At 47.9% G+C, this 23,610-nt stretch overlaps 1 protein-coding gene across 3 annotated transcripts in view; it reads left to right on the forward strand.

The window, feature by feature from the left end:
* Positions 1–23,610, forward strand: part of PLXNA4 (plexin A4) — a 475,791-nt gene that overhangs the window by 7,475 nt on the left and 444,706 nt on the right. For 2 of the 3 annotated variants that reach the window (XM_030479279.1, XM_030479280.1), the window contains exon 2: positions 21,699–22,962. In XM_030479279.1, the coding sequence (XP_030335139.1) occupies positions 21,784–22,962 (1,179 nt within the window). In that variant the 5' untranslated portion in view covers positions 21,699–21,783. Of the gene's footprint in view, positions 1–16,265; positions 16,408–21,698; positions 22,963–23,610 lie in introns of those variants that run through there. The other variant, XM_030479281.1, reaches the window with a different exon arrangement.

Below are 23,610 nucleotides of genomic sequence, written 5' to 3' on the forward strand. Positions count from 1 at the left end.
GGACGCTGCCCACCCTGTCCACACAGGTCGGTTGGTTATGATTCCCAACAATCCAGGCTTTAGCCGTGCTGGAGGCATGCAACCGTGCTGTGCTGGCCCAGCAGGCTGATCTGGTTAAACAAATCCCCCCAGTATGTTCCCGTCACAGGTTCCTTCCTTCGTCAGATCCATCCTTTGGAGGGGGATTTGAGTGAAGAGTTTCATTATAATGAGCTTAGTTATTTCCCAACTAGTAATCGCATGTCACCATTTGGTGCAAAAGGGTTTGCATTAAGTTCTGGAATAATATGTCTGTTCATCCATCACAAATACTATATTCACAGGACCTTGTAGCGATTGCCTGGTAAATACCTTCTCTTATCTCTTTGCATGCTCTGCTCCTTGTTGTTTGCTGAAGTCCTCCCTTCTCTCTGCAAACCCATCCCTCTGCGCTGGGAGGCAGGGATGCTCCTCCAGTGCTCCTGTCCCGGAGCCCCCCTGCAGCTAGGCACCCAGCCAGGCTGTGCAGGGGAGGCTCCTCCACCCCTAGCTGCAGCCTCAGAGATGCCAAGCAGAGCAAGCAGTGCGAAGGGCATCCCTCTGCCTGCCCTAACTAGTGCTTTCAAGTTGCTGTGGGTGCCAAGCCTGATGTGGGGGGCTCTTGCTCCCTAGGAATGGGTGCAGAGGGCTGGGAGAGGGCATCTTCTACAGGCTGGGCTAAGAGCTGCAGAAGGAGGTCCTGTGAGGAGTCCATTTATACAGCTGCAGAAGGAGGTCCTGTGAGGAGTCCATTTATACAGCTCTCTGGACACATCCATTGTTTTTGGGGATGCACAGCTGGGTAGTGCAGGTGGGATGTGAAACCAGATGCCTGGGTCTCCTGCCTGCAGCCACTGGATCCATGGCTTCCCCTCGAAGCTGGCAGCACTGCAAAGGTGGCTCTGCAAGGAAACCTCCCTCCATCCTGTTGTCCTTCACACCCTGGCAGCCCTGAGTATTCTGCAGCCACTGTAGAGGGGTGGCTCTGTGGGACCAGGAGCTGGGAGGATGTCCAGAGGCACCAGGAAGAACAGGGCTGCTTTCCCTCTCTGGCTGGGACAGGGGAGGGCTTGGCTTTGCTTGCAGCAAGGATTAGCTGTGCAGTTCTTTCTTCCCTTCCTAGTTCTATAAGACTCCCTGGAAAACGCCTGTTGGGGAGGAAACAAAAAAACAAAGGAATTAAAAGAGGGGGGAAAAAAAAAAGGGAAAACAATTCAGCTTTTCTTGATGCAGAATTAACAACTGGGAGGTGAAACGTCAGGGTGCAGCTGCAGGGGGATGGCTCAGGCCCTCCTCACACACCCTGATCAATTGCTGCAGGTCCAGGGCTGGGTTCTACATGCACCTACTGCAGATGCTCCCCTGGGGAGAAGCCCCTGTGAGGTGGGGAGGGATGCAGGAATGGCTGGACCAGTGCAGGATGCTGCATATGGAGGGACTTGGGCATGGGGAAATCTCTGCTGTTGCTTGCAGAGTGTAGCCCTTGGAAGTTCCCTGTATTCCTTATGGTCTCCACCAGTCTGCCAGGCTGGGATTGGGAAATACCCTTCCCAGCCTTTGAGAAAACAAAAGAAGGCTCTTTAAAGCACCCCTTCGAGCAGGAATAAAACGCTTTCCTTTGCAAAGCCTCTTTCAGCGTTTAAAGCCAATCCCTTTGGGCTTTGCATTTTCCTTCTTGGAAGCTGTGCTCCCTGTGGAGAAGAGCAAAAAACACCTGGGGTGCAAGAGCACGGCTGGGGGGGCCTTCCTGGGAAGTGCAGGTTGGAGGTGGAGGGATGGATGGGGGGTCCACTCTGGGGGTCTGTGGGGATGTATGCTCACCCCTCGCTGTGCCAGGAACCCCTGGCATGGAACCCATCCCAAAAGTGCAGTGCTAGCACAGGGTCACATCCATCCTGTCTCTGGTGTTGATGGTTGGGAGTATCCTGCTGGGGTGGAGATGCTTCTGCATGTCCCAGCTCCTCCCCTGCTCCTGGTACAATGAAGAATAGCACTAAGTGGGACCTAAAGGAGGGAAACTGGCTGTGGCAAATGAAAGGTTGTTATGTTTTGGTTGGATCACCCTTGTTGTGGGCCTGGAGGGGTCATTTTTTACTTCTACCACCCTTTTTTCTCCACCCTGACCTGCAGAGAGCTGGTTAGATACAGGGTTGTAACACTTGTGTGCTTGTAGAGAAAAGTCATCTAAGCAGTTACATGGATTTGGGACTGGTGTAGGGTGTCTCCTTGGATCCCGCCAACCATGAGGCCATCATGTCTTAGGTTGCTCTCCAAGTGCCTGCTGAGGGCTGAGTCATTCTGGTAGCTGGACTCAGAGCATCTTTGCAGCCTCTGCCTTTCCCTGCCTGGCCTCCATGGGTGCTCCAAGAGACCAGGAGCTGCTCACCTTGGCCAAGCAAGGGCAGGAGGCATGGGGCATCCTTGGAGCTGCATCCCTCTGCTTGGGTGAGGGATGGAGAAGGGAGATGAGAGAGGTGAGCCATGTGCAGGAGGAGGTGGATGCTAAAAGCAGTGCTGTCAAAGCGATTCAGAAGGGGTTTTTCCTTCCTTATAATGGAATTGCTGCCCTTGCGTGCCTTAGCAAAGCAGACATCTCAAAGGGATGCCTCGGAGTGAAAGCAACAACTTCTAGGACAAATTTCTGTCTGCATAATACCTTAAAGAAAGCAGGAAAAGGAAATGGCAAGTGGGCATAATTAGGTAAGCATTACCCATCAGGAAGGGGATGGAGCTATCAAGTCGATTTCCATTTCCTTCTTACTTTGCATGCCTGATTTTTCCGCCTCTCCAGGAGGTGGTGTGTGAAGTAGGTCTCTCCTTAGCTTGGAGAAGTAAATAATCAGAACATGATGCGCTCTGCAGCGCTTCCCAAAGCTTTCCAAATCTGGACTAAGCTGAGGATTTTGTAACATCTTCACAAGTCTGAGCTTTCCAGCATTCACAAGACCTCATAGGGGCTTAGCTCCCACCTTCACACTGGCAAAGCAAGGAGAGGATGGCGGCAGGGCTTGTGTATTCTCGGTGTGACCTGCTTGTACATGTTTCTCTCTGTTTTACCTATTCTGCATGGAAATAAGGGAGAACTTCTTGTCTCCTGTTTGCTTCCCAGTGTAAACTGGGTGTTTGCAGTGTGAACCTTGTGCTGCACAGGGAAATGCAGTAGGGATGAGCCTCCCCAAACCATCACCTGATGCACACCTACCTGAATCACCATCCCTGGAAGCCTTCACAAACCATGTAGCTGAGGCCCTCAGTGACGTAGGTTAGTGGTGGCCTTGGCAGTGCTGGGGTAAAGGTTGGACTTGATGACCTTAAAGGTCTTTTCCAACCCAGTTGATTCTGTGATGGATTCTATGACCCCAGGATGTCCCCACATCCTCCTGGCTGAGACCCCTCTTTAACTCAGTGTACCCAAGGTTGGTCTCCTGTTTGTGCCCGCTATTACCTCTTAGAATAACATCACAGCATGGGCTGCAATTATGGACCCATCAGTGGATACTTAGAACAGATTGTGACAAGGATGCAGGATGCTCTATACAACAGCCTGCAAGAGAAGCATTCACCTCCCCCCTTTCCTGCCCCTCTGCTCTGGAGTCTGTAAGTGATGTTATTAAAGGCTGTTGGGAACTGCTGTCATTGGCACAGTCAATGGCTGACACAAGGCAGCCCTCAGACTTTGACTCATCTGCAGCTCACACACACTCGCTCTCTGTTATGCATGAACCAGAGAAAAGGCAGTTTCTCACATGCATCACCCTTTTCCCAGCTGTTTGGGCCCTTTTTGCATTCATTGAAGAGAAGAGATCGTGATTGTCCTACAGCGTAAGAGATTTGGGTTGTATCGCACTGCCTGCACGTGCCTAGCTCCCTCATTATTTTGTAGCTGAAGTTGCAGTCCCTTTTCCTTAAAAACAACTAGATGCATCATATATATGTATGTGTATGTTTTATACATATACATAAAAATACACATTTATATGCACATTTCTACACATGAATGCAAAATACACATGGTTGGAAAATGCCAATCTGTTCACCCTGCACTTGTCACAGCTTGTTGCCAATCTTGTTTATAGTTCAGGAAAGGTCTTACAGGTCCAGGCTGAGATTTCTGGAGAAGGAAGAGCACCCTTGCTGCACAGCCAGAGTTAGGAGGCATTTAGGACAAGCCCAGTTTTCCTTTTTACTCCAACATACCTTGATCAGACACTGATGGGAGAGGAATTTGTTTGAGCTTGTAGGGAGGAGAGGGAAGCGAGGGGAAACCTGAGGTTTTGCTCCACTACAGAACTGGGAATAAATGGTGAAATCTTGGAGAAACCTTTCTGTCTGGGAATGTGACTCCCTGCGAGCTCAATTGCTTTAGTGGTTTTCAGGAGGTGTGGATCCAGGCTCTGCTGACCACAACAGGGTCACTGTCAGGGGTAGAGGATGGAAGGTTATGCACCACTTCTCATCTCTCCAAGTGGCTTGGCTGGAGCTTGGCCATGAGCACTCAAGTGGGGCAGCACAAGGTGCCACGAGCCTGGAGAAGATCCCAAGCAGATTGCAAATCAATGACAATCTGTTTTCGGAGTCCTTGGTTGTACACGGACTCCTGCTTGTGCAGACATCTCCATCACTCCTGCTGGTTGATGCACAGCCTCATGTGGCCATACGGGTTGTTTTCCTGCTCTGCTTCCCTTTCTTTGGGTATGGATGTGTGGGGAGGATAATTCTGAGGTTTCTCCATACCTGCACAAGGATATGGAGAGGATCCTTGTGGGGGCCCATCAGGGACTGTAGTGATAGGACAAGAGGTGATGGGTTCAAACTGAAACAGGGGAAGTTCAGGTTAGATCTTAGGCAGAAGTTCTTTACTGTGAGAGTGGTGAGGTGCTGGCACAGGTTGCCCAGAGAAGTGGTAAATGCTCCATTCCTGGCAGTGTTCAAGGCCAAGTTGGACGGAGTCTTGGGTGACATGGACTAGTGTGAGACGTCCCTGCTCATGGCAGGGGGTTGGAACTGAATGATCTTAAGGCCCTTTCCAACCTAAACCATTCTATGATTCTATGATGACGATTGATGGCTGTGCTCCGTAGTCTTGCAATAGTGAGTTAGAAGAGGAAACCATGGCCACTTCTGTGCAGCAGCTTCACTTGGTGGTTTTCTTCTTTCCTGTCTTGCTTCTCCTTCCCTGATAACACAGGCAGCAGAATCAGCTTCATTTCATAATAAGCAAAATAGGTCTCTGGGTGCAGGTTTGTGCTCGTCTGTCTTTTCTATGCCAGTGGGTAACTTACTTTGCCACCCATAATTAGCCTCTTCCAAGGTCTTCTTGTTGCTTGGCTGAGGCAGAAGGTTTTACAGCTATGGTCTATTCCCAAGCACAGGCAAAAAAAATCCCTTCCTCAGCACAGTGTTAAAGGGGAGCAGATTTTAAACTGGTTTATGCTGCTGCTGAAGCAGGGTGGTCAGCAGAAGGGACATAAACCAGCCTATGGCGATGGCGTTAGGTGGTGGGGAAGGGGGACACGTGTGTCAGCCTTCCCACGCAGAGGAAGGAATCAAATATCTGCCCTATATCAAATACCATGCTCAATTCCTGTGGGACCAAGTTATTGGTGAGGAGGAAGCTGACCTTCTGCTGTATTTATGAACTGAGTCTCTAGTTTGCTTTGTTTTCCACTTTTCTTCCCCTCCTGTTGCAGAGTGCAATACTTCATTTCACAGGAAATAACATTTTCTTTGTTTTCTCCTTTGGTGTGATTTTTTTTAAGTGCTGCTCAAGATGAACAGGCTTTCTTCCCTTTAGCTTTCCTTGCTTTATAGCTGGTTTGGCATGCTGGAATTGGAATTGCCTGTGCCTGTGTAGGACCATTAGCTGTGCTGGAGCCCAGGGATATTCCGCTGTTACGGCTGCTGAGGGTGAACAAATTCTCCTGGAGCTGGACAAACACATTACTATTTGAGCAGTCACAGCCCAGCAAGTTTGAGAATTAAAAGGAGTCAGCATTTCCCTCACTGCCACATAGATCTCTCCTTCTCCCTCCTGGCTGCCTTAACCCCAGCCCTCCCCAATACAGCTTGTTCTGCAAATCCTTCCCTGCAAGAGCTGGTCTTGAGCATCTTCAGAGCAGCAAGTTCTTTGGAGCTCCTTGTTTCCTTTTCCTTCCTTTTCTGCCCATGGAAAGAAGGGTTTTGGAAGCTCAAGAGCTCTGTGCATAGGTCCCTTGGAGATATCTGAAGCTACTTTGCTGAAGTTCACAGGCGACTTTTGAAAGCCTCGGCCATTGCATCCATATATATATATACACATATAATCTGTTCTGTCTTCCCTCCTGTTTTCTTTCTCTGTCAGGAATCCAGCTGTGCAACATGTGGCACTTGTAAGACTTGGAAGGCAGGAAAATCAAGCAAACACAGAGCTTTCAGCAAGAAGAGATAAATCTCCAGAATAAATTCAAGCCACGTAGGCCCAGTCTGTTTTAGTTCGAAAGCCCCGCTGGTAGTGATGTGTGGGAGCTGTAGATAGAAAGCCAGGGAGAGAAGAAGAGTTTATTTGTGTTATTTCTGGCACCTTGGTGGAAAAAAGCTCTGTTCTGAGTTCATGGTGCTTGGCACAATGTTAGTCTGTGTGGATTGTACCAGAGGAACCGCCTGTTGAGCGCTACCTTCGTGCATGGTTTGAAGGCAAAGGGGAAAAAAGGGAATTATGTGCCCTGACTGAGAGAGGGTTGTAGCTGGAAAAGGGAAGTGTGGGATCTGTGGGGGTGTGTGGGATGCAGGTGGCCACAGGGAAATATCTTGTTATTAATAGTTATTAATAACCCATTGAATTGCAACAACATTTTTACACCTGCAATAGCAGTTTAACACTGCTCCAGTTTTTATTGAAGCACTTCTGCATCAGGCAGGACCAGAGCTGAGAGCTGTGGGCTCCCTCCTGCAGGGCATTTCCTGTTCACTGCAGAGACAGAGAACAGGTCGGTGTTTAATGTGCCCATGGCATAACCATGGACTCACTGCATCGTGAGTCCATACAGCAACTCCTATGTTTCCTAAGTGTGTTTGCTGACATTGACCTAGCCAGGGTCAGTCTGGCCAAGGGAGTTGCTACATGAGCTTGTAGTAGAAGTCCAAGTTTCTATTTATTGCCATGCTTTTGTTTTATTAAGTAAAAACAATAAATAAGCCCATAGTGGCACCTGGATGCACTCCCAAGGATAAGTTCAACAACAACTAGTGCAAACCAATGCTGCATTCAGTGCCACCCCTAACAACCCAAACTTCATTTCCCTTCCTCTCCACCCCTGTCTTTTTCATCTAGTCAAAGCAAAAGATTTCAAGGCTCCAACTTTGAAAGCGAGGGCAAATCTCAGCTCAGCCATGTCTGAGTGGATACCTCATGTCGTTAAAACCCACCTTCAGCCACCCGAGCCTCCCTGGCCGGCTCCAAGCTGCCTGTCCCAGCCAGACAGGAGCCACGACAAGGCATTGTGTTGTGTGCTCCAGCCCCTACCAAAGGCCTCGAGGGGCTGGAGCTGGAGATGACGTTTTCCAGGAGCAGGGAGGATGCTCCTACCTCCTGTCCATACAGTTGTGACTGCATCCCAAAAGACAGGGTACGCAGGCACAGGTTTACATGCCTTTTATTGTATTGGACACTATGCAGCACCCAAAGTGCAGCTATGATATCCTGTGAGGTGAGGGAAAAGAGCAACAAGTCCTTCTTTGGAGAGAGGGATGAGTGGAGAGACGGATGCAGTGGGAGAATGAGGGCAGGCTTGCTCTCTGCAACGCAGCCTGGGGGGCTGGAGTGCGCGTAGAAAACAGTCCTCTGTAGTTCTTACTCTTTCAACACCTATGCATGTGTTTTATAGTGCTTCTTCAGGTCTTGCAGCCTGTGTTATCAAGGCCTCCATCTCTAACGAGCAGGATTTTATGAACAGAGACGACCTTCCCATGCCCCCACATTAAAACTGCCCCTTGTCTTCGACTCAGGTGCCTTTAGCCTGTGAGAGCAGAGATGAACAAAGCAGATGGTGTTTGGATCTGGATTAAATTAGAGTGTGGGGTGACAGTTTGCTTGCAGCTGCCTCTAAGCAAACAAGTAACTTTCTTCTGGGTAGCACTATCCAGCTCTGAAACCACTGGTAATTGCAAACCCATAAACTATCTTTTTGCAGACTGAATGGGGTCAGATGCCTGTTTCTGGTGCTGGGTTTCCTCTGTAACACCTATCCTAACACAACTAATGCTTTGTGATGAGGGATCTGCAATTACAAGGCTATGCAAATAGCTGAAACAATTGCATCACCCTCCTTGTGGTGGCTCCGGGTGATTTGTTGAGCTGTTGATACCTCTAGGTGTGTGTTGGTGCAAATGAAGGGTCAGATCCTGCAAAGTGCAGCTTCGATCCATGTGTGTCTGACCCAGGGAAGATACTTTTGGAAGGAAGAAGATTTTGTCTTTGCAGGTGTGCTTTGTAGCAGCAGCAAACTGTCTAGCAAGTGCCATTGCTGATTGCAGCCTGACAGTATCTCCTCTTGAGGTTTGTCAGTGTGGGGAAGCACAAGTATATACTACAGAAAGCTTTAGCAGCAGAGCAGCCTGATACCTCCTCCCTTCTCGGCTATATGCCAGCAATAGGACTCTGCTCTGTATCATTTCAGGATGCCCTGGATGCATCCATGCAGACTCACAGCTGAACACGGTGACCACTGAACTATTTAAAGTAGTTTCAACAATGACACCTGAGTGTATAATGCACCTATTCTGCTGACAATGGCAAAGTGCTGGTGGAGCAAATGAGTTTAAGATTGATGGGAATTTACTGCTCTGGAGCTGTTAGGGGGTGTGTGTGTTCTTAAAACATGCACCAAAGGAGATGATAATAGAGAAAATCAGCTATAAATGAGGTTCCCCAATGTGCTGCATGTGTGGCTCTGCGAAATAGTTGTTGCTGTGGCACTAAGGTGAGGATTAAACACATGGGCTCAATCTCTGCCTCAGCTATGCTGTCTCTGTGTGACCTTGGCCAAATCTTCACCTTCCTGGACCTCTGTCTCCCTGAGGTGCTTCTAGACTGAAACTTGTGAAGGTGGGGATGTGCTTTTAGTAGGAACATCTTGATTAGAGGCGTTGGTTGCCCTTGCAAGCAGCAATGAGTTATTTTACTTGGGGAGAGCTGGAAAGGCCCTTCAAGACAAGGTGTGATGTGTTCGTGTGAGCTACAGTGGGACAGCAAAGTAACAGCAGCCTCATGCCATCAGGCTCTGTGCCACCACATCCTCCCAAGTCACTCGTGTAGTTTTAGCATATATAGAAATAGTCTGTAAAAAGTGCTGCTGCTGCTCCTGATTCTATCAAGCCTTGTAAGTAACTGACTCCAAGCCTGACATTAAACATTGGTGTTGAGAAGAAGTTGGAAGGGATAGTGTTTCCTTTGCTCAGGAAGACCTGTAACCTCTTCTCAATGCACATAGAAGGGTTAGGGAAGATGCTGGTTAAGTCTGCAATCATTCAGCAACTGCCTGCTCTTTTTTCCCCTTCTTTTCCTTTCTGCAGTGGCATTATCTTTTGCTTTGACATGCATTTTCTAAGCTCTTAAAAGGCAAAAATAGTAATATCTCCCCAGAATTTTAACCTTATGAAAGTGATTTGACCTCCTGATTTGTCAGCAACTGGAGGAAACCCATTCTAGGGGAACTGAGAGACTCAGGAGCTGTGGGATCAATGTCCCATTCATAAGGAGGGGATGTTTCAGTGGTTACAGAGCTTGCAAATCTGCAAGCTGCCCACATTTCCCTTCTCCTAAATTGTCTCTGGCCAGTTTTCTCCCCCTTGTCCCCTTCCCAGCCTTTCCTGTCAGAGCATCCTTCTCTTTTGCTTTCTGATTGGGTTAATTAAGCTGAGCTGCAGCGTAAGTCAGTCCTTCAGGGACCACAGGAGAGTTTCCTGTAGCAGCAGTGCTTAGCACCACAATAGCTTCCAGCTGACACAGAGAATAAACATGGGGAAAACTTCCTTAGTCACTTCATTGCTGACGCTGAGCTTGTTTTACTCCTCCTTTAGACCTCAGAGCAGCTTCCAGTGTCTGAAGGGGGCTACAAGGATGCTGGAGAGAGACTCTTCATCAGGGACTGTAGTGATAGGACAAGGGGTGATGGGTTCAAACTGGAACAGGGGAAGTTCAGGTTGGATATAAGGAAGAAGTTCTTTACTGTGAGGGTGGTGAGGTGCTGGCACAGGGTGCCCAGAAAAGCTGTGGCTGCCCCATCCCTGGCAGTGTTCAAGGCCAAGTTGGATGGGGCTTGGGCGACATGGTCTAGTATGAGGCGTCCCTGCCCATGGCAGGGTGTTGGAACTGGGTGATCTTAAGGTCCTTTCCAACCTAAACCATTCTATGATTCCATGATTCTATATGTGTTAGTAGATGCTGTGTCTTGCTCAAATTTAGACAGCACTTGAGGCATGGCCAGAAGATCCCCATGCATCAGGGGAGCACCCTCCAGATTTTACTACCTGCTCCAAAGCATGGAAGCTTTTAGTAAGACAGTGGAAAGAATCTACCCAAGGTCAAACACAGAAAACTATAAATTAAAATCAATAACTTGCAAAGAATTTTCTCCTCATTTAGTTCTCAGAATTGCCCAAGCCATTCTGAATGCAACTCTCTGTTAGCCTGAGGCAGACACCGAGCAGAGGAAGTTGTCCCCTGAGTAGTTCAAGGTCTGTCAAAGTAATGAGGTTCTTAAACCTGAGTCTTAGCACAGAACATGTCAGACAACCTGAGCTAGAGGTGTTGCTGCTAATGCTGGGTGTAATTATGCATGCACACACTACCCTGCACCAGAAGCACAGGAATTGCATAATTCTGTGCAAAAATAAATGTGTCTGTATGCTGTACAGGATAGATTTGTGTATCTCCTTGCAAATACAGCCTCAGCGTGTGTATACAACATCAGCTCTCTTCTAATCTTCTTGTTAACAAACATAGCATGTGATTATCTTTTCACCCATATTAGCACAATTCTGTCTCCTGTCTGTATCTGATCCTGGCCATTAGGTATCCTGTCTAGCTCAGCAGCATCTTAAGACTCTCAAGCAGGGATTGGAGCTAGTTCTCCTGCAGCAACAGCCAGGCAGGGCTCTAAGAATACTTTCCCATTGGCCTTTGTGTGTGTTGGCAGTGGACAAAGTCACTGGAAGAGAAAATGAATAGCACGTTAGGAATACTTCATCCATTTATTATTTCGTTTTTTAAGAGGGGGTTGACTTTTGCTGCTGATTCCTGCTGAAAGTACTTGTGGTCTTTCTGTATCATCTGTAAAATGGAACATCATGGGACTGTGGTGGGAGAACATCACAGGACTGTGGTGGGATAGATACCGGACTGCTTCCACCTCCACAAAATACTTGGAAAGCTGCTGCTTATCAGGGCTGTGGCCACACTGCCTCATTACAGCTATCTGTAATATGCTGCAGAGTTTGAGTTTGTGTCTCAGCTGGATGTCTCTGCTAGGGCAAGTATGGGTGTCCTGTCCCTTCAGTTGCCTTTTGGAGCGGGTGGCATAGAATCATAGAATGGTTTGGGTTGGAAAGGACCTTAAGATCATCCAGTTCCAACCCCCTGCCATGGGCAGGGACACCTTCCACTAGACCATGTCACCCAAGGCTCTGTGGGACCTGGCCTTGAACACTACCAGGGATGGAGCATTTACCACTTCTTTGGGAAACCTGTTCCAGTGCCTCACCACCCTCACAGTAAAGAACTTCTTCCTTATATCTAACCTGAACTTCCCCGTTTCAGTTTAAACCCATCGACCCTTGTCCTATCACTGCAGTCCGTGATGAAGAGTCCCTCTCCAGCATCCTTGTAGGCATCTCAATTGCCCTTCAGCCTGGTAAAAAATCCCAAGTCAAGTGAGGACAGAAGGTTTTAGCCAAAGGGGAAGTTCTCTGAGGAGGATATTTCTTGTTTGGTCTGATCTTGGGTATTTTTTCTCAGGGGGAATCTTGCTCTGGACACAGCAGCTGCACCGAGCCCTGCTTTGTTTTGATCTTGACCAAAAAGTACTTTTATGCCAAAATGGTTAAAAATTACAAACAATTTTATTCCAGTTTTTATTATATTTGTAAGGGAAAGCCAAGTAAAGCAGATTAATATCGTTCAGAAAATGTCTATTTGGTGCTATGTTGTTTCATTCATAAAGAAGAGATCATGCTCTGTAGCAATCTCATATCTCTCTCCAGGCAGGAGATGCCTGAAATTTGGGGCTGGTGAACTTTGAGGCAGAAATATGGACTTGCCAACCTTCTGACATCTCTTAAAGGTCTCTTTTCAAGCCCCAGAAATAGATTACTTCAGCTAACGCATGCAAGTTATGAACTAACCAGTTTGGGACCTAACTGCCCTAAGTACTACAGAAACATGGAAGAACTGTCCCTCATCTGACCTGCTCGAGGGCTGGAAGACAGAGACCAGTTGGTGGAATAGCTGTCACGTAAAAGGCAGAGTGAACACATAAGTGTCTGCCAAGGAGGTTCATGGGTGTATAAACACCCACCCAGAAGCATTTAGGAATTTGGTCAAAATTAGTAAATGAAGAGAAAATGAAACAAGGAAGTGTCAAATTTAGTTTGTTTTTCCATTATCTCCTGTAGAGATGTCACCATAGAAATATTGTTACTGGTTGCAGTAAACTGAAGCTTTCCTTTAGGTGTGGTAGAGCAAATGCCAGTCAGCACTACTTCCTGCTAGTCATAATGTATGTGTTGGACTCAAGATCTGGCTAAGATCTGAAATGGTCCAACCACCCCTGTTTTATGGGGCTGTACGGGCTCATCTGCTCCCTCTGGCCACTCATGTGGGAAGCTGAAGATGAAGGATTTGCTGTGTCAGGTCTTTTCACTGGCCCCATCCATAGCTAGTGGTTGCTGCTCCGAAGTAGTTGGATACCTGCCATTAATGAAAGCAGATTTTATGCTGAATAAAGCATAAAGGGAGACTCTATTCTCACCTCTGCTGCAAACCCTGTATCACCGAAGAGAAATCATCACACCTCTGACTCTTTCCTCCCAGTAATATAGTATAACAGCATTATCTTTATGTTCCTGCTCCTGCTGTGTGTTCAGCCTGTTTCCAAACTTAAGGTTTGGTGTAGTCACAGGATTGATGGTCCTTACTCTCTAGGATTCGGGATCTCTGTGAGTACATGACTGCGCTCTGCACTAATCACATACGACTAGTCAGTTGTACACTTAATTTGGGATAGCTTCCCATACTCTTCCAACCATCAAGTACTGGTCACTGGTAACTGAATCTCACCTGCTTTGCAAATAGCCTTATCCTGTGCGACAAATCCACTGGCTCTGTGTCCCTCTGAAGCTTTATTATTGGAAGTGTTGGCTGATGAGAAGCTCCCCATGACCCAGCTCCCCATAAGAAACCCCCGTGTGCTGGGCAGCACCCCCAGAGCGTGAGCAGCAGGTCAGGGAGGGGATTCTCCACCTCTGCTCCACTCTGGGGAGACCCCCCCTGCAGTCCTGATCCAGCTCTGAGGCAACAGCACAAGAGGGATGTGGAGCTGCTGGAGAGAGGCCAGAGGAGGCCCCGGAGCTGCTGCGAGGGCTGGAGCAGCTCTGCTCTGGAGCCAGGCTGAGAGAGCTGGGCTGGGGCAGCCTGGAGAAGAGAAGGCTCCTGAAGGGGAGACCTTAGAGCAGCTCCAGTGCCTAAAGGGGCTGCAGGAAACCTGGAGAGGGGCTTTGGACAAGGGCCTTTAGGGGCAGGACAAGGGGAATGGCTTTAACCTGCCGGAGGGGAGACTGAGATGAGCTCTTGGGCAAGAGTTCTTCCCTGTGAGGGTGCTGAGGTGCTGGCACAGGGTGCCCAGGGAAGCTGTGGCTGCCCCATCCCTGGCAGTGTTCAAGGCCAGGTTGGAAGAGGCTTGGAGCAAACTGCTCTAGTGGAAGGTGTCCCTGCCTGTGGCAGGGGTTTGGAACGGATGAGCTTTAAGGTCCCTTCCAACACAAACCATTCTGTGTATCCTTGATTTCCAAACCTTATTCCCAGTCCTGGTATCACCTCAGGTTTTCCTACTCCTGTTGCTTTTACCGTGTTTCTCAGGCTGCTCTGCTGAGCCACCTTTTGAATATGTAGTGAAATCTCAGACTTTTAAGCTGGGGATTCTGTCCTGGCTTCTTTGCAAGTGGTTTCCCCACCTCCAAATATAGATCTCAGTGCTCCAACGACAAGTAGATCGAGGTCGAAAGGGTTTGGGTGTTTTTTCTTTAAGTCCATGTTTTATCTATGCTGGCATATGTGTAGATCTTGGGAGTGAAATAGCCAGTGATCGCAAAGTCACTGTGAATATGGAGTTATTCTCTCTGCCAGGCTTTCAGGAGACAGCTGAAGTATAGGCTCTGTCTTATGAGATTTGGCTCTTTGTGGATTTATACAGTGCTAATTGCAAGACTTTCAGCCAGAGAGGACTCGTATCTCACAGATCTTCCCAAGATTGCAGAGCAGGGGGAAGCATCCACCCACTGGCATCCAATGCAACATAAACTGTGCTGTACAGCCTCAGCCAACAAACAAATAGCTGCTTGCTGACTCACAGAGAAAGCTGGGGTCAGAGCCCCTTCCTTGCTGTTTGGGAATCAAAATGGTGTTTTAGGGTTCCCATCTGAACCAAGTCAAGAAGATGTAAAGACCTCATTTGGGTACTCTTTAAAGCCCCCAAAGCCTTGAAGGGAATTTGCAAGCATAAGCTTGACTTCTGAGGAAGGAAACACCATTTTTCCTCCAGGCTGTCCTAAAATGCTATAAATGATACACAAGCTGGGGAGACCTGCTGGGATGAAACCCAGTTCCTTTTCTTTTCAATATTCATCATTCCTTTAGGGACAGAGGATGTGTTTATTCCTCTTCTTGTCTAGAGCTTATCAGGGTCTCCTTACTTGTGAAGTGCTTTCCTGGTTAAGGCTGGGATAGCTATTTTTCTTCTATATAGTAGCTGGTGCAGTGCAGTGGCTTGGATTTAGTATGAGAATAACACACTGATGTTTTTAGTTGTTGCTAAGCAGTATTGGTATTAAGTCAAGGACTTTTCAGCTTTTCATGCCCTGCCTGAGTGTAGGCTGGAGGGACACAAGAAGTTGGGAGGGGACAGTGCCAGGACCTGATGTGTCCAAGGGGGTATTCTATACCATTTTAATTTCCTGGCCAACTTGGCATTGCCAATCCCATGAGAGTTGCACTTCGGTGAAATACAGTAGAGAAACACTCTTTATAGTGAGAAGAACAGAGTCCCAGGAGCATACGATGGCTTTGCTGCAGACAAGAATAAGACTTTGAAACAAAAGTCCACCTGACACTCTGGCTTTGTCAATTCTTCCCTTTTCTCAGTGCTTTAGGCTGGGAAAGTTGGGGCTGTTGAGCCTGGAGAAGAGAAGCTGCGTGGAAACCTCAGAGCAGCTTCCAGTGTTTGAGGGGGGCTACAAGGATGCTGGAGAGGGACTCTTCATCAGGGACTGGAGCGATAGAACAAGGGGTGATGGGTTCAAACTGAAACAGGGGAAGTTTAGGTTAGATATAAGGAAGAAGTTCTTCCCTGTGAGGGTGCTGAGGCACTGGAACAAGTTTCCCAAAGAAGTGGTAAATGCTCCATTCCTGGCAGTGTTCAAGGCCAGGCTGGACAGAGCCTTGGGTGATATGGTCTAGTGTGAGGTGTCCCTGCCCATGGCAGGGGGTTGGTACTAGATGGTCCTTTCCAGACCTAACTATTCTATGATTCTATGGTCTTATATACACATTCCTCCAGGTAGGATCAACAAAGTTAGGCACTGTTGTGGCATTGTTTGCTTAAAATCAACGATCTTGTGTGCTCTTGCTGCAATAGTCTGTTTGTCTGGGGGGTTTATGTTTCCCCAGTTACTGTGATAAGGAATAATTTTAATAGATATATCCTCAGGATACTTTCAGGAGGCTGGGAAATACTGTAACTTGTGTTGTGGAGGGTGGCACTCGGCCATGGAGGCTCCTGGCCAAGTCTGCTCCAGAAAAGAGAATTTAACCCTGGTTTCTGGATTTGTAGGTTATTTCCATGACCTCAAAAGTCTATTCTTGACATTAATATTTATGTTCTTTCCTTCAAGTCTCCACATAGCAAATACCTGGAGGAACTGAGAAATCACTGCAAACCTCTCTGCTCTCCCTTCCAAGAACAAAGGACCACAGCTCTGACCTGCTTTTGCTGATAGGAAACCAAGTCTGAAATGCAGGCAGAAACCCCATCCACATGCAGTTTTATCACATGGGTGAATAAGGAAAAAAAAAAAGGAAGAAAATCCCATTCATGGCGAGTGTTAATCCCATCATTTAATACGCTTCTGGCAGATGCACAGGTAACAGGGTGATGGGTGCCATCTGACTGCCTGAGTAGAATGATCTTTGTGATGAGGGAAGGCTATGCCTTAGCTTAAGTGCCTTGCAAACAAACCACTCCTGAAGTTAATCTCTTTATTTTGGGGACAAGCTGCAGCATGCACTGAGATCTGTTCATTGCGGTGAGCTCCAAAGAAAAGATGCTCTGGCCTGGGATGCCCTCAAAGAGAGACTTGCCTTCAATTTCCATCAGGCATTGGCCAGGTTGTAAGTTCAGGGAGAAAGGATTTAGCTGAAGTTAGAAGCTGGGCTTTGCTGGAGGAGCTGTGGACAATGTCTCTGCATGAGTTTTCTCTCCATGTCGGCTCCCAAAGAAAAGCTTCTATCCATGGTAATCAGGGTTTGTTAAAGGAAGCTGGGAAAATAAAACCCTCTTTAGCTGAGATTAAAGGGATTGTGTAGCTGCACTTGGTGCTGAATTGCTCTGTGCTGGCTCCGTCGCTGGGCGTCTGCCTTGTCAGCATCCCTGCACGGCCTCCCGCATCCCGGGAAATGAATAGCTGTGCCTGAGTGGAGCAGAAGTAAACAGAGGAGCGTGCTGCCTGATTAATGTTGGGCTTCATTACCCACCCAGCCTATGCCATTGGCATTGCCCAGCAGTCCTGGGTGCTGGTGCCTTCCTCCTAGCTATGGGCTGCCTGGTGGAGAAGTGACCAAGCCCATCCCACCAGCCATGGGGTGGTCAGACCCAATGTGCTGGAGGATGTGGTGGGTTTTCTCCCTCTCCTAATGCTGTTTTTCATCATGTTTTGGTTATGTTCTAAATGTTAATATGTACTTTTGCTCTGAGGTCCTGGCTAGAGCTGGACTCAGAGCTGGTTTGCTTCCACGGCTTTTTGCAGCCACATTCTCACACGTGATTCCTCTTGCCGTTGACCTTGCAGTGGTTGTCGCAGGGGACGTGGTGACGTGATTCTGTCTGCCACCTTTGATGGCAGGAGAGTTGTGTGCGTGTGTAAGCCAAATGGGGAGATGCTGTCATCTCCCATGTTCACCCAGTGACATGTTCCTTTCAGGAGCTGTCATTGTAGTGGGGTGGATTTGTGCCAGAGACATGACCATGGCTTTTGTGAGATTGTCAATCAAACCTGAATGCCCCAGCTCCCTCTTTCCCCTTTCCCTGCACACTTCCTCCAAGCCCTTCCCTCATTCGCAATTGACAGACCAGTCCTTTGTGTCCCTTTTATTCCTGATTTATTCCTACTTCCTCAGCCACAGGGCATCCTTCTTGACTTTGTCCCCTTTGGAACCTGCTGCATTTTGAGGTTGTATTCAGCATTCTGTAGCTTTCCCGTCTAGTAACAGCCACCAATGAGTTAAAAGGAGTCAGGAAGTTTCTTCCTCTGAGGCTTTTTTACATCTAAACTTTTCTTGTTCCGGGCTACATCTATTTATCATAGCGTTGCATGTTGTAGAGTCTTGGGATCATGTTCTTGAGAGCCCTGAGCAGAACCAAGCTGCATCCTTTAACTCAGTGTTCTCTAACCTTTGGTGGAAACGGTCAATAACAGTAAAAAAAGTAAGCACACCATAGCATAGCATCGTAACTTGCTGCCCTTTAGGAGGAAACCAGTCCTTAAACCAAACTGTGAATTCAAAGGTGAATGTGTTATTTGATAGCTTTGTGTTGTTATGACCCGTGGCATCACCTCAGTACCACCAATGCATGTGAAAGGTGAGTGGGGGACAAGCTGTTCATGATAGAGGGAGAAAAAGCAGGGCTGCTTTCTACCAAAAGCTCTTTCCCTACAGATCTCTGAGGCTGTAGAGGCTGTGTGACCTTCCCAGGGACCTTACATGTGCTGGTGAGGCTGTTGTGGCAGGAACCACGTAGAGGGACATTTTGGTCTTACACAGGAGCTCTACATGGTGGTGGGTCATGGCATCGCTGCTGGCCGTGCCCCTGGAGGAGGAAAGGAGAATGAGCCTGGTCATTGTGGGAAGGTGGTTTGGGCTTATTTTGGCAATACCCAGCTTAAAGCCAAAGCCCAGACCTCACTGTGGCCTTTGTTATTTGCTTTTTTCTTCATATAATATAATCACTCTCTCTTAGACCAAGTAGCCTAAGAGACAGGATATGTCTATAGCACTGCATTACTTGTCTTCCCAGCAGCTATGACTTCTGCTATCGAGACATAGGTCATAAAAAGACATGCATAACCCCCTTCTCCTTGGTGCATCCTCTAAGGGGTAGTAGAAACTGTGCTCTATTCTGCAAGCTAAACAACCAGTCCTCCTTGCCTTTGCCCTTTGCTGTTATTTATTAATGAAGAATAACAACCACATTATAAATTATAGCCCTTAAAGGCTCAAGAACTGTTTGGGACTCCAGGACAGAGGGTGCTGGACAAACAACATGAGCAGATGGGAGAGAAGGAGTGAGTGCCAGCAGTGCACAGAGAGAAAATCCTGCTCCCAGGGTCATGCAGATGGCTGGTGGAAGGTGGGAAGGTAGCCCCAGGCTTCTGCTCTCCCTGCTTTGTCCCACAAGGCTGCTCCTGTGCTTGCTCAGTGGCTATTGGTGCTGTCAGACTGTTAATGCTCTTTCCTCTGCAGGTGAGCATCTTCCCCCAGGAGGTTCAATATCTTTGAAGCCCACTTGTCTGCTGCAAAAGGAACTCCTCACCCAGCCTTCCTGGAGCTTCCCACTGGGGTTTCCAGACCATATTTGTGCCTGGAGGAAGGTCGCCCTCATCATCCTCTCTTCAAGTGACATCTCACCTCAAAGTCAATCACGATTTTCACCTTCTTGGGCCTCAAAGATTTCATGTCTGGAGTGTATCTTCTCTTATGTTGAGTTGGCCAGTTATTTTAACAGGCATATATCCTCCTGTTGTTGCAGCTCAGCTCTTGGGTGTTGCGATGACCTTTGGGCAGAGGGCTGCTGTTGCAGAAGAGGGGCTGTTCTTTAGTCTCTGGGTCACAGCAGTTCCCATTTCCCTGTCCTGCAGCTGTGCTGACTCTGCAGGACTAAGAAGAGCAAAATACAGTAAAATATAGGGGCAAAATAGAGATCTTTTTAGTACTTGAAAAGAATAATTCCTTCTTAGATTTTTAGTACTTGAAAAGAATAATTCCTTCCTAGATCTGCCTAGTGCCCGATCAAATCTGTATCTGTTAGAAATATGGATCATAACTCAGAAGTGGCAGGAGCCGGTGTTCAGGGTTGCCACGTGATGTTTCTGAACACAGGACTCAAACAGGGACAGCTTCCCCTCTTCTGCTGCTCTCTCAAGGATGGCCTCTTTTGAAAGAGGAATGGTTGTGTGGGGAGAGCTCATCCCATCGCCGCTCTATCTATCGTCATAAAGGTTATTAAAAGCCTACGTGACCAGCCTGCATATCCCTGTGGAGCGAACCCTCTCCTGCTTGCAAGACAAGTCTTGCAAACTCTGCAGTCTAAGCTTGATTTTATTAAATATTTGCTTGACCAGAAAGGCAAAGCAGAACAGGGTAAACACACCTAAAGTAAATGTGGAATGACCTTTGTCCGTCATCTATCCATTGCCTGCGGCTGCTGCAGTAGGGAGGGCAAGTGGGAGGTGGAAGTGGTCATACAACAGCTTTGAAATGCTGGCTACTGAGAGAACTTGGAAAGATTTGGGGTGGCATAAAAGCGGGGAATGCTCTACAAGCCCAGACTTGCCCTTTCCACTGTCAGATCTAATCAGTCTACAGGTCAAAAGAAGACGGGATTTATTTTCTTTATTATTTCACTGGCGTTAGCAGAGTTGCACAGGTTTGAAAAGGCTGCAAATCCAGACCTGTGTCACTGCCACTGCTTCCTCCCTGCTGGGATCTGCAAATAGCGATTTCTTCCTTGCCTACTACTTGTGTGGGGCTGGCTGTCATCACCTTCACTTAGTTACACCCCTGATTTCAGCAAAGTCACTCTGTGAGAGAGGTGATGGACATTGGTGTGCAGGAGCAGAGAATGGGGTTGGTTTGTGTCCTTTTTGAAATCAGGAACAGTCTGGTGAGGCTCTGATCTGGATGCTAAAGAGGGATGAAGGGGGGAAAGATCTGTATGCCTCAGCCTGGCCACACAGCAAGGGTTGTGCAGTCATCGAGGAACTTGGCTTGTGAGAGCTGAGCTGGCAGGACTCCACCTCTCACATGCTCTGTGGGGCCATAAAGGGCCAAAGTTGTTCTTGGTACAGAAGCAGCCATAAAAAAGTGAAGGAATGGGAAGCAGATGGATGTGTTGACTAGGAAGATGCATTTCCATGGCATGAGGATGGTGCTTAGTGATTATGGAAGCTGTTTGAACCCCATACTACTCCCACCACCCTGGTTAGATTTTAAGAGACTGAGTGGTACAAGGAAGCCCTCTTTCCTCTCTTTGGAAACTCATCAGGCTGGTCCCTGGATCACCAAATTTCCTACTTCATGGTCCTTTAGATTTTATTACTGGTAATAGTTAGGCAGCCCCTTTCTTCTCATTCATCTGAGATGCTCAGGGAAACCATCTCTCTTTTAGACACTGTTTTCTTGGCTGTGCAGTGGGCAGAGAGCAGTCTGGTGATGAGAACCCATGGGAGGGAGGAGACCTGGTGCTCAGTTTGCTCCATGCTTGGCTGCATGCGCTCTGTAGACGTGGCTGTGAAGGCTGGCACACCACAACTCCTATGTCTGTACTCCAAGCTGGACCAGCATGAGGCAGCTTTGATCTGGAAGCCACAGAGAGCCTGATCAAGCAGGCCCATTCTGGACCGAGGTCTCCTGAATGGAAAGGATGGTAATGTCAGACCAGAGCTGGCTCCTTCCTGGCACACTTCAAGGGTGGCAAAAGAACCCAGCATCCATCTGGACCTGTCCCTGTAGGCAGGTCCCTGACCTTCTCTAGGCTTCAGTTCCTCCTCCAGTGGAGCAGGGTAATAATCCTTGCCCAGCCCTGTCTTCTTCGATAGCAAATACACAGTTGGCAGTGCAAACAGCAGTAGTACTTGATGCCTTTTGCACTCCTCTGGCTTCCAGTGACATGGGCTGCACCATAGAGCACATGTGTGCGTGTAATGGAGAGTAAAAAGGTGCCAATTTATTACTTTGCTGTGAGATTTCTGCTCTTTCCACCAGCATCTTTTCTTTCAGGAGGGCTCCCTTTGTGCTGGTTTTAAGTAGAGAGCTCAGAGACGAGAAAGAGAGGATTAGCAATTAAATAGGCTCTGATGATGGCATGGTTGTGAAGGAGGGAGGAGTAAGGCATACTCCATAGTAATGTACTTTTGTTTTCTTTTGTCTTTGCTTGTAGGACAAAATCTGCCAGGGAATTGGTGTTTTGAAGGCTCGTACGGCTTTTAATCCTCCTTCCCTTGGGAATACAAACATTTCTAATCATGTCACCAACCATGTGGAAATGGACTTGCCTGGTTTCTCACCTCCTGCTATCCACCACAGTGTCACCTCTTGGTAGGCAGCAACCACTCCATCCAAAGAGGCCCTTCATCACTTTTACTGGAGACCAAGCAGAGGGAAACTTCAACCATTTGGTAGTTGACGAAAGAACTGGGCACATTTACTTGGGAGCTGTCAACAGGATCTACAAACTCTCCAGTGACCTGAAGGTCTTGGTGACCCACCAGACTGGTCCTGATGAAGATAATCCCAAGTGTTATCCCCCCAGGATAGTCCAAACTTGCAACGAACCCTTGACACCCACTAACAACATCAACAAAATGCTCCTCATAGACTACAAGGAGAATCGATTGATAGCCTGTGGGAGTCTTTACCAGGGCATCTGCAAGCTTTTGAGGCTGGATGACCTCTTCAAGCTGGGAGAGCCCTTCCACAAGAAGGAGCATTACCTCTCTGGGGTGAATGAGAGTGGCTCTGTTTTTGGAGTCATTGTTTCTTACAGCAACATGGATGACAAGTTGTTCATCGCCACTGCCGTGGATGGCAAACCTGAGTATTTCCCCACTATTTCCAGCAGGAAGCTCACCAAGAACTCCGAGGCAGATGGGATGTTTGCGTATGTCTTTCATGATGAGTTTGTGGCCTCTATGATCAAGATCCCCTCAGACACCTTTACCATCATCCCTGACTTTGATATCTACTACATTTATGGCTTCAGCAGTGGGAACTTTGTCTATTTCCTGACTCTACAGCCTGAGATGATCTCACCACCAGGGTCCACCACGAAGGAGCAGGTTTATACCTCCAAGCTGGTCCGGCTTTGTAAGGAGGACACAGCCTTTAACTCCTACGTTGAGGTGCCCATTGGCTGTGAGAAGAATGGGGTGGAGTACCGGTTGCTCCAGGCAGCTTACTTGTCTAAGGCTGGAGCTATCTTAGCAAGGTCATTGGGTGTTGGCCCTGAGGATGATATCCTCTTCACAGTCTTCTCCAAGGGGCAGAAAAGGAAGATGAAGTCCTTGGATGAGTCTGCTCTTTGCATCTTTGTCCTGAAAAAGATCAACGACCGCATCAAGGACAGACTGCAGTCCTGCTACAGGGGAGAGGGGACGTTAGATCTGGCCTGGCTCAAAGTCAAGGACATTCCCTGTAGCAGTGCGGTAAGTGAAACCCCAAAACACCCAATCATAACCTCCTGCTGTGCTCACAGAGCATGGCTCAACGATTAGAGCAGGGACTGAGGAACTCAAACTGCCTCATCCCAGTCCTGGCTCTGCCTCACATCACCACAGCACCTATTTCAACCAGTTCATGCCTCAGTTTGCTCATGGATGAGCTGAGGAGGGTCTCTCTGTATCACTTTCTGACCTCCCTAGGCATGCTATGATTGCTGATGATCTAAGCCAAGGGGCCTTGGAATCTTTTGGTGGAATTTGCCTATTGTGGTTACTTCACTGTGCAATTCTTTAGCGGTGAAATCACATTTCCTTTTGCAGCCCTGGCTCAAACCTAAACCAAAACAGGGCCTCGATAATGTCAATGGTTTATGCTGGTTTCCATGTCTACTGGTGTAATTTTCTTCCCCTGGGCTGGAGTTGGAGCAGGATTTGTTCAGGGAGCTTTGTGAAGCCAGGGCCTTGTTCTAGGGCTGAGAAGCACTGGTCATTAACCATCAAAGTCCCTCATCTTCCCATTCCCAGCCAGCTCTGTGTTGCCTCTGCACTGAAAAATTAAGGCCTGGCTGCAGATCAAGGATTAAATGCTGCCAGATTTAAGGGCAGGACAGGGGAAGAGGCTGGTCTACCTGA

This window comes from Strigops habroptila, chromosome 3 (assembly GCF_004027225.2).
Source record: "Strigops habroptila isolate Jane chromosome 3, bStrHab1.2.pri, whole genome shotgun sequence".
Taxonomy (NCBI): Eukaryota; Metazoa; Chordata; class Aves; order Psittaciformes; family Psittacidae; genus Strigops; species Strigops habroptila.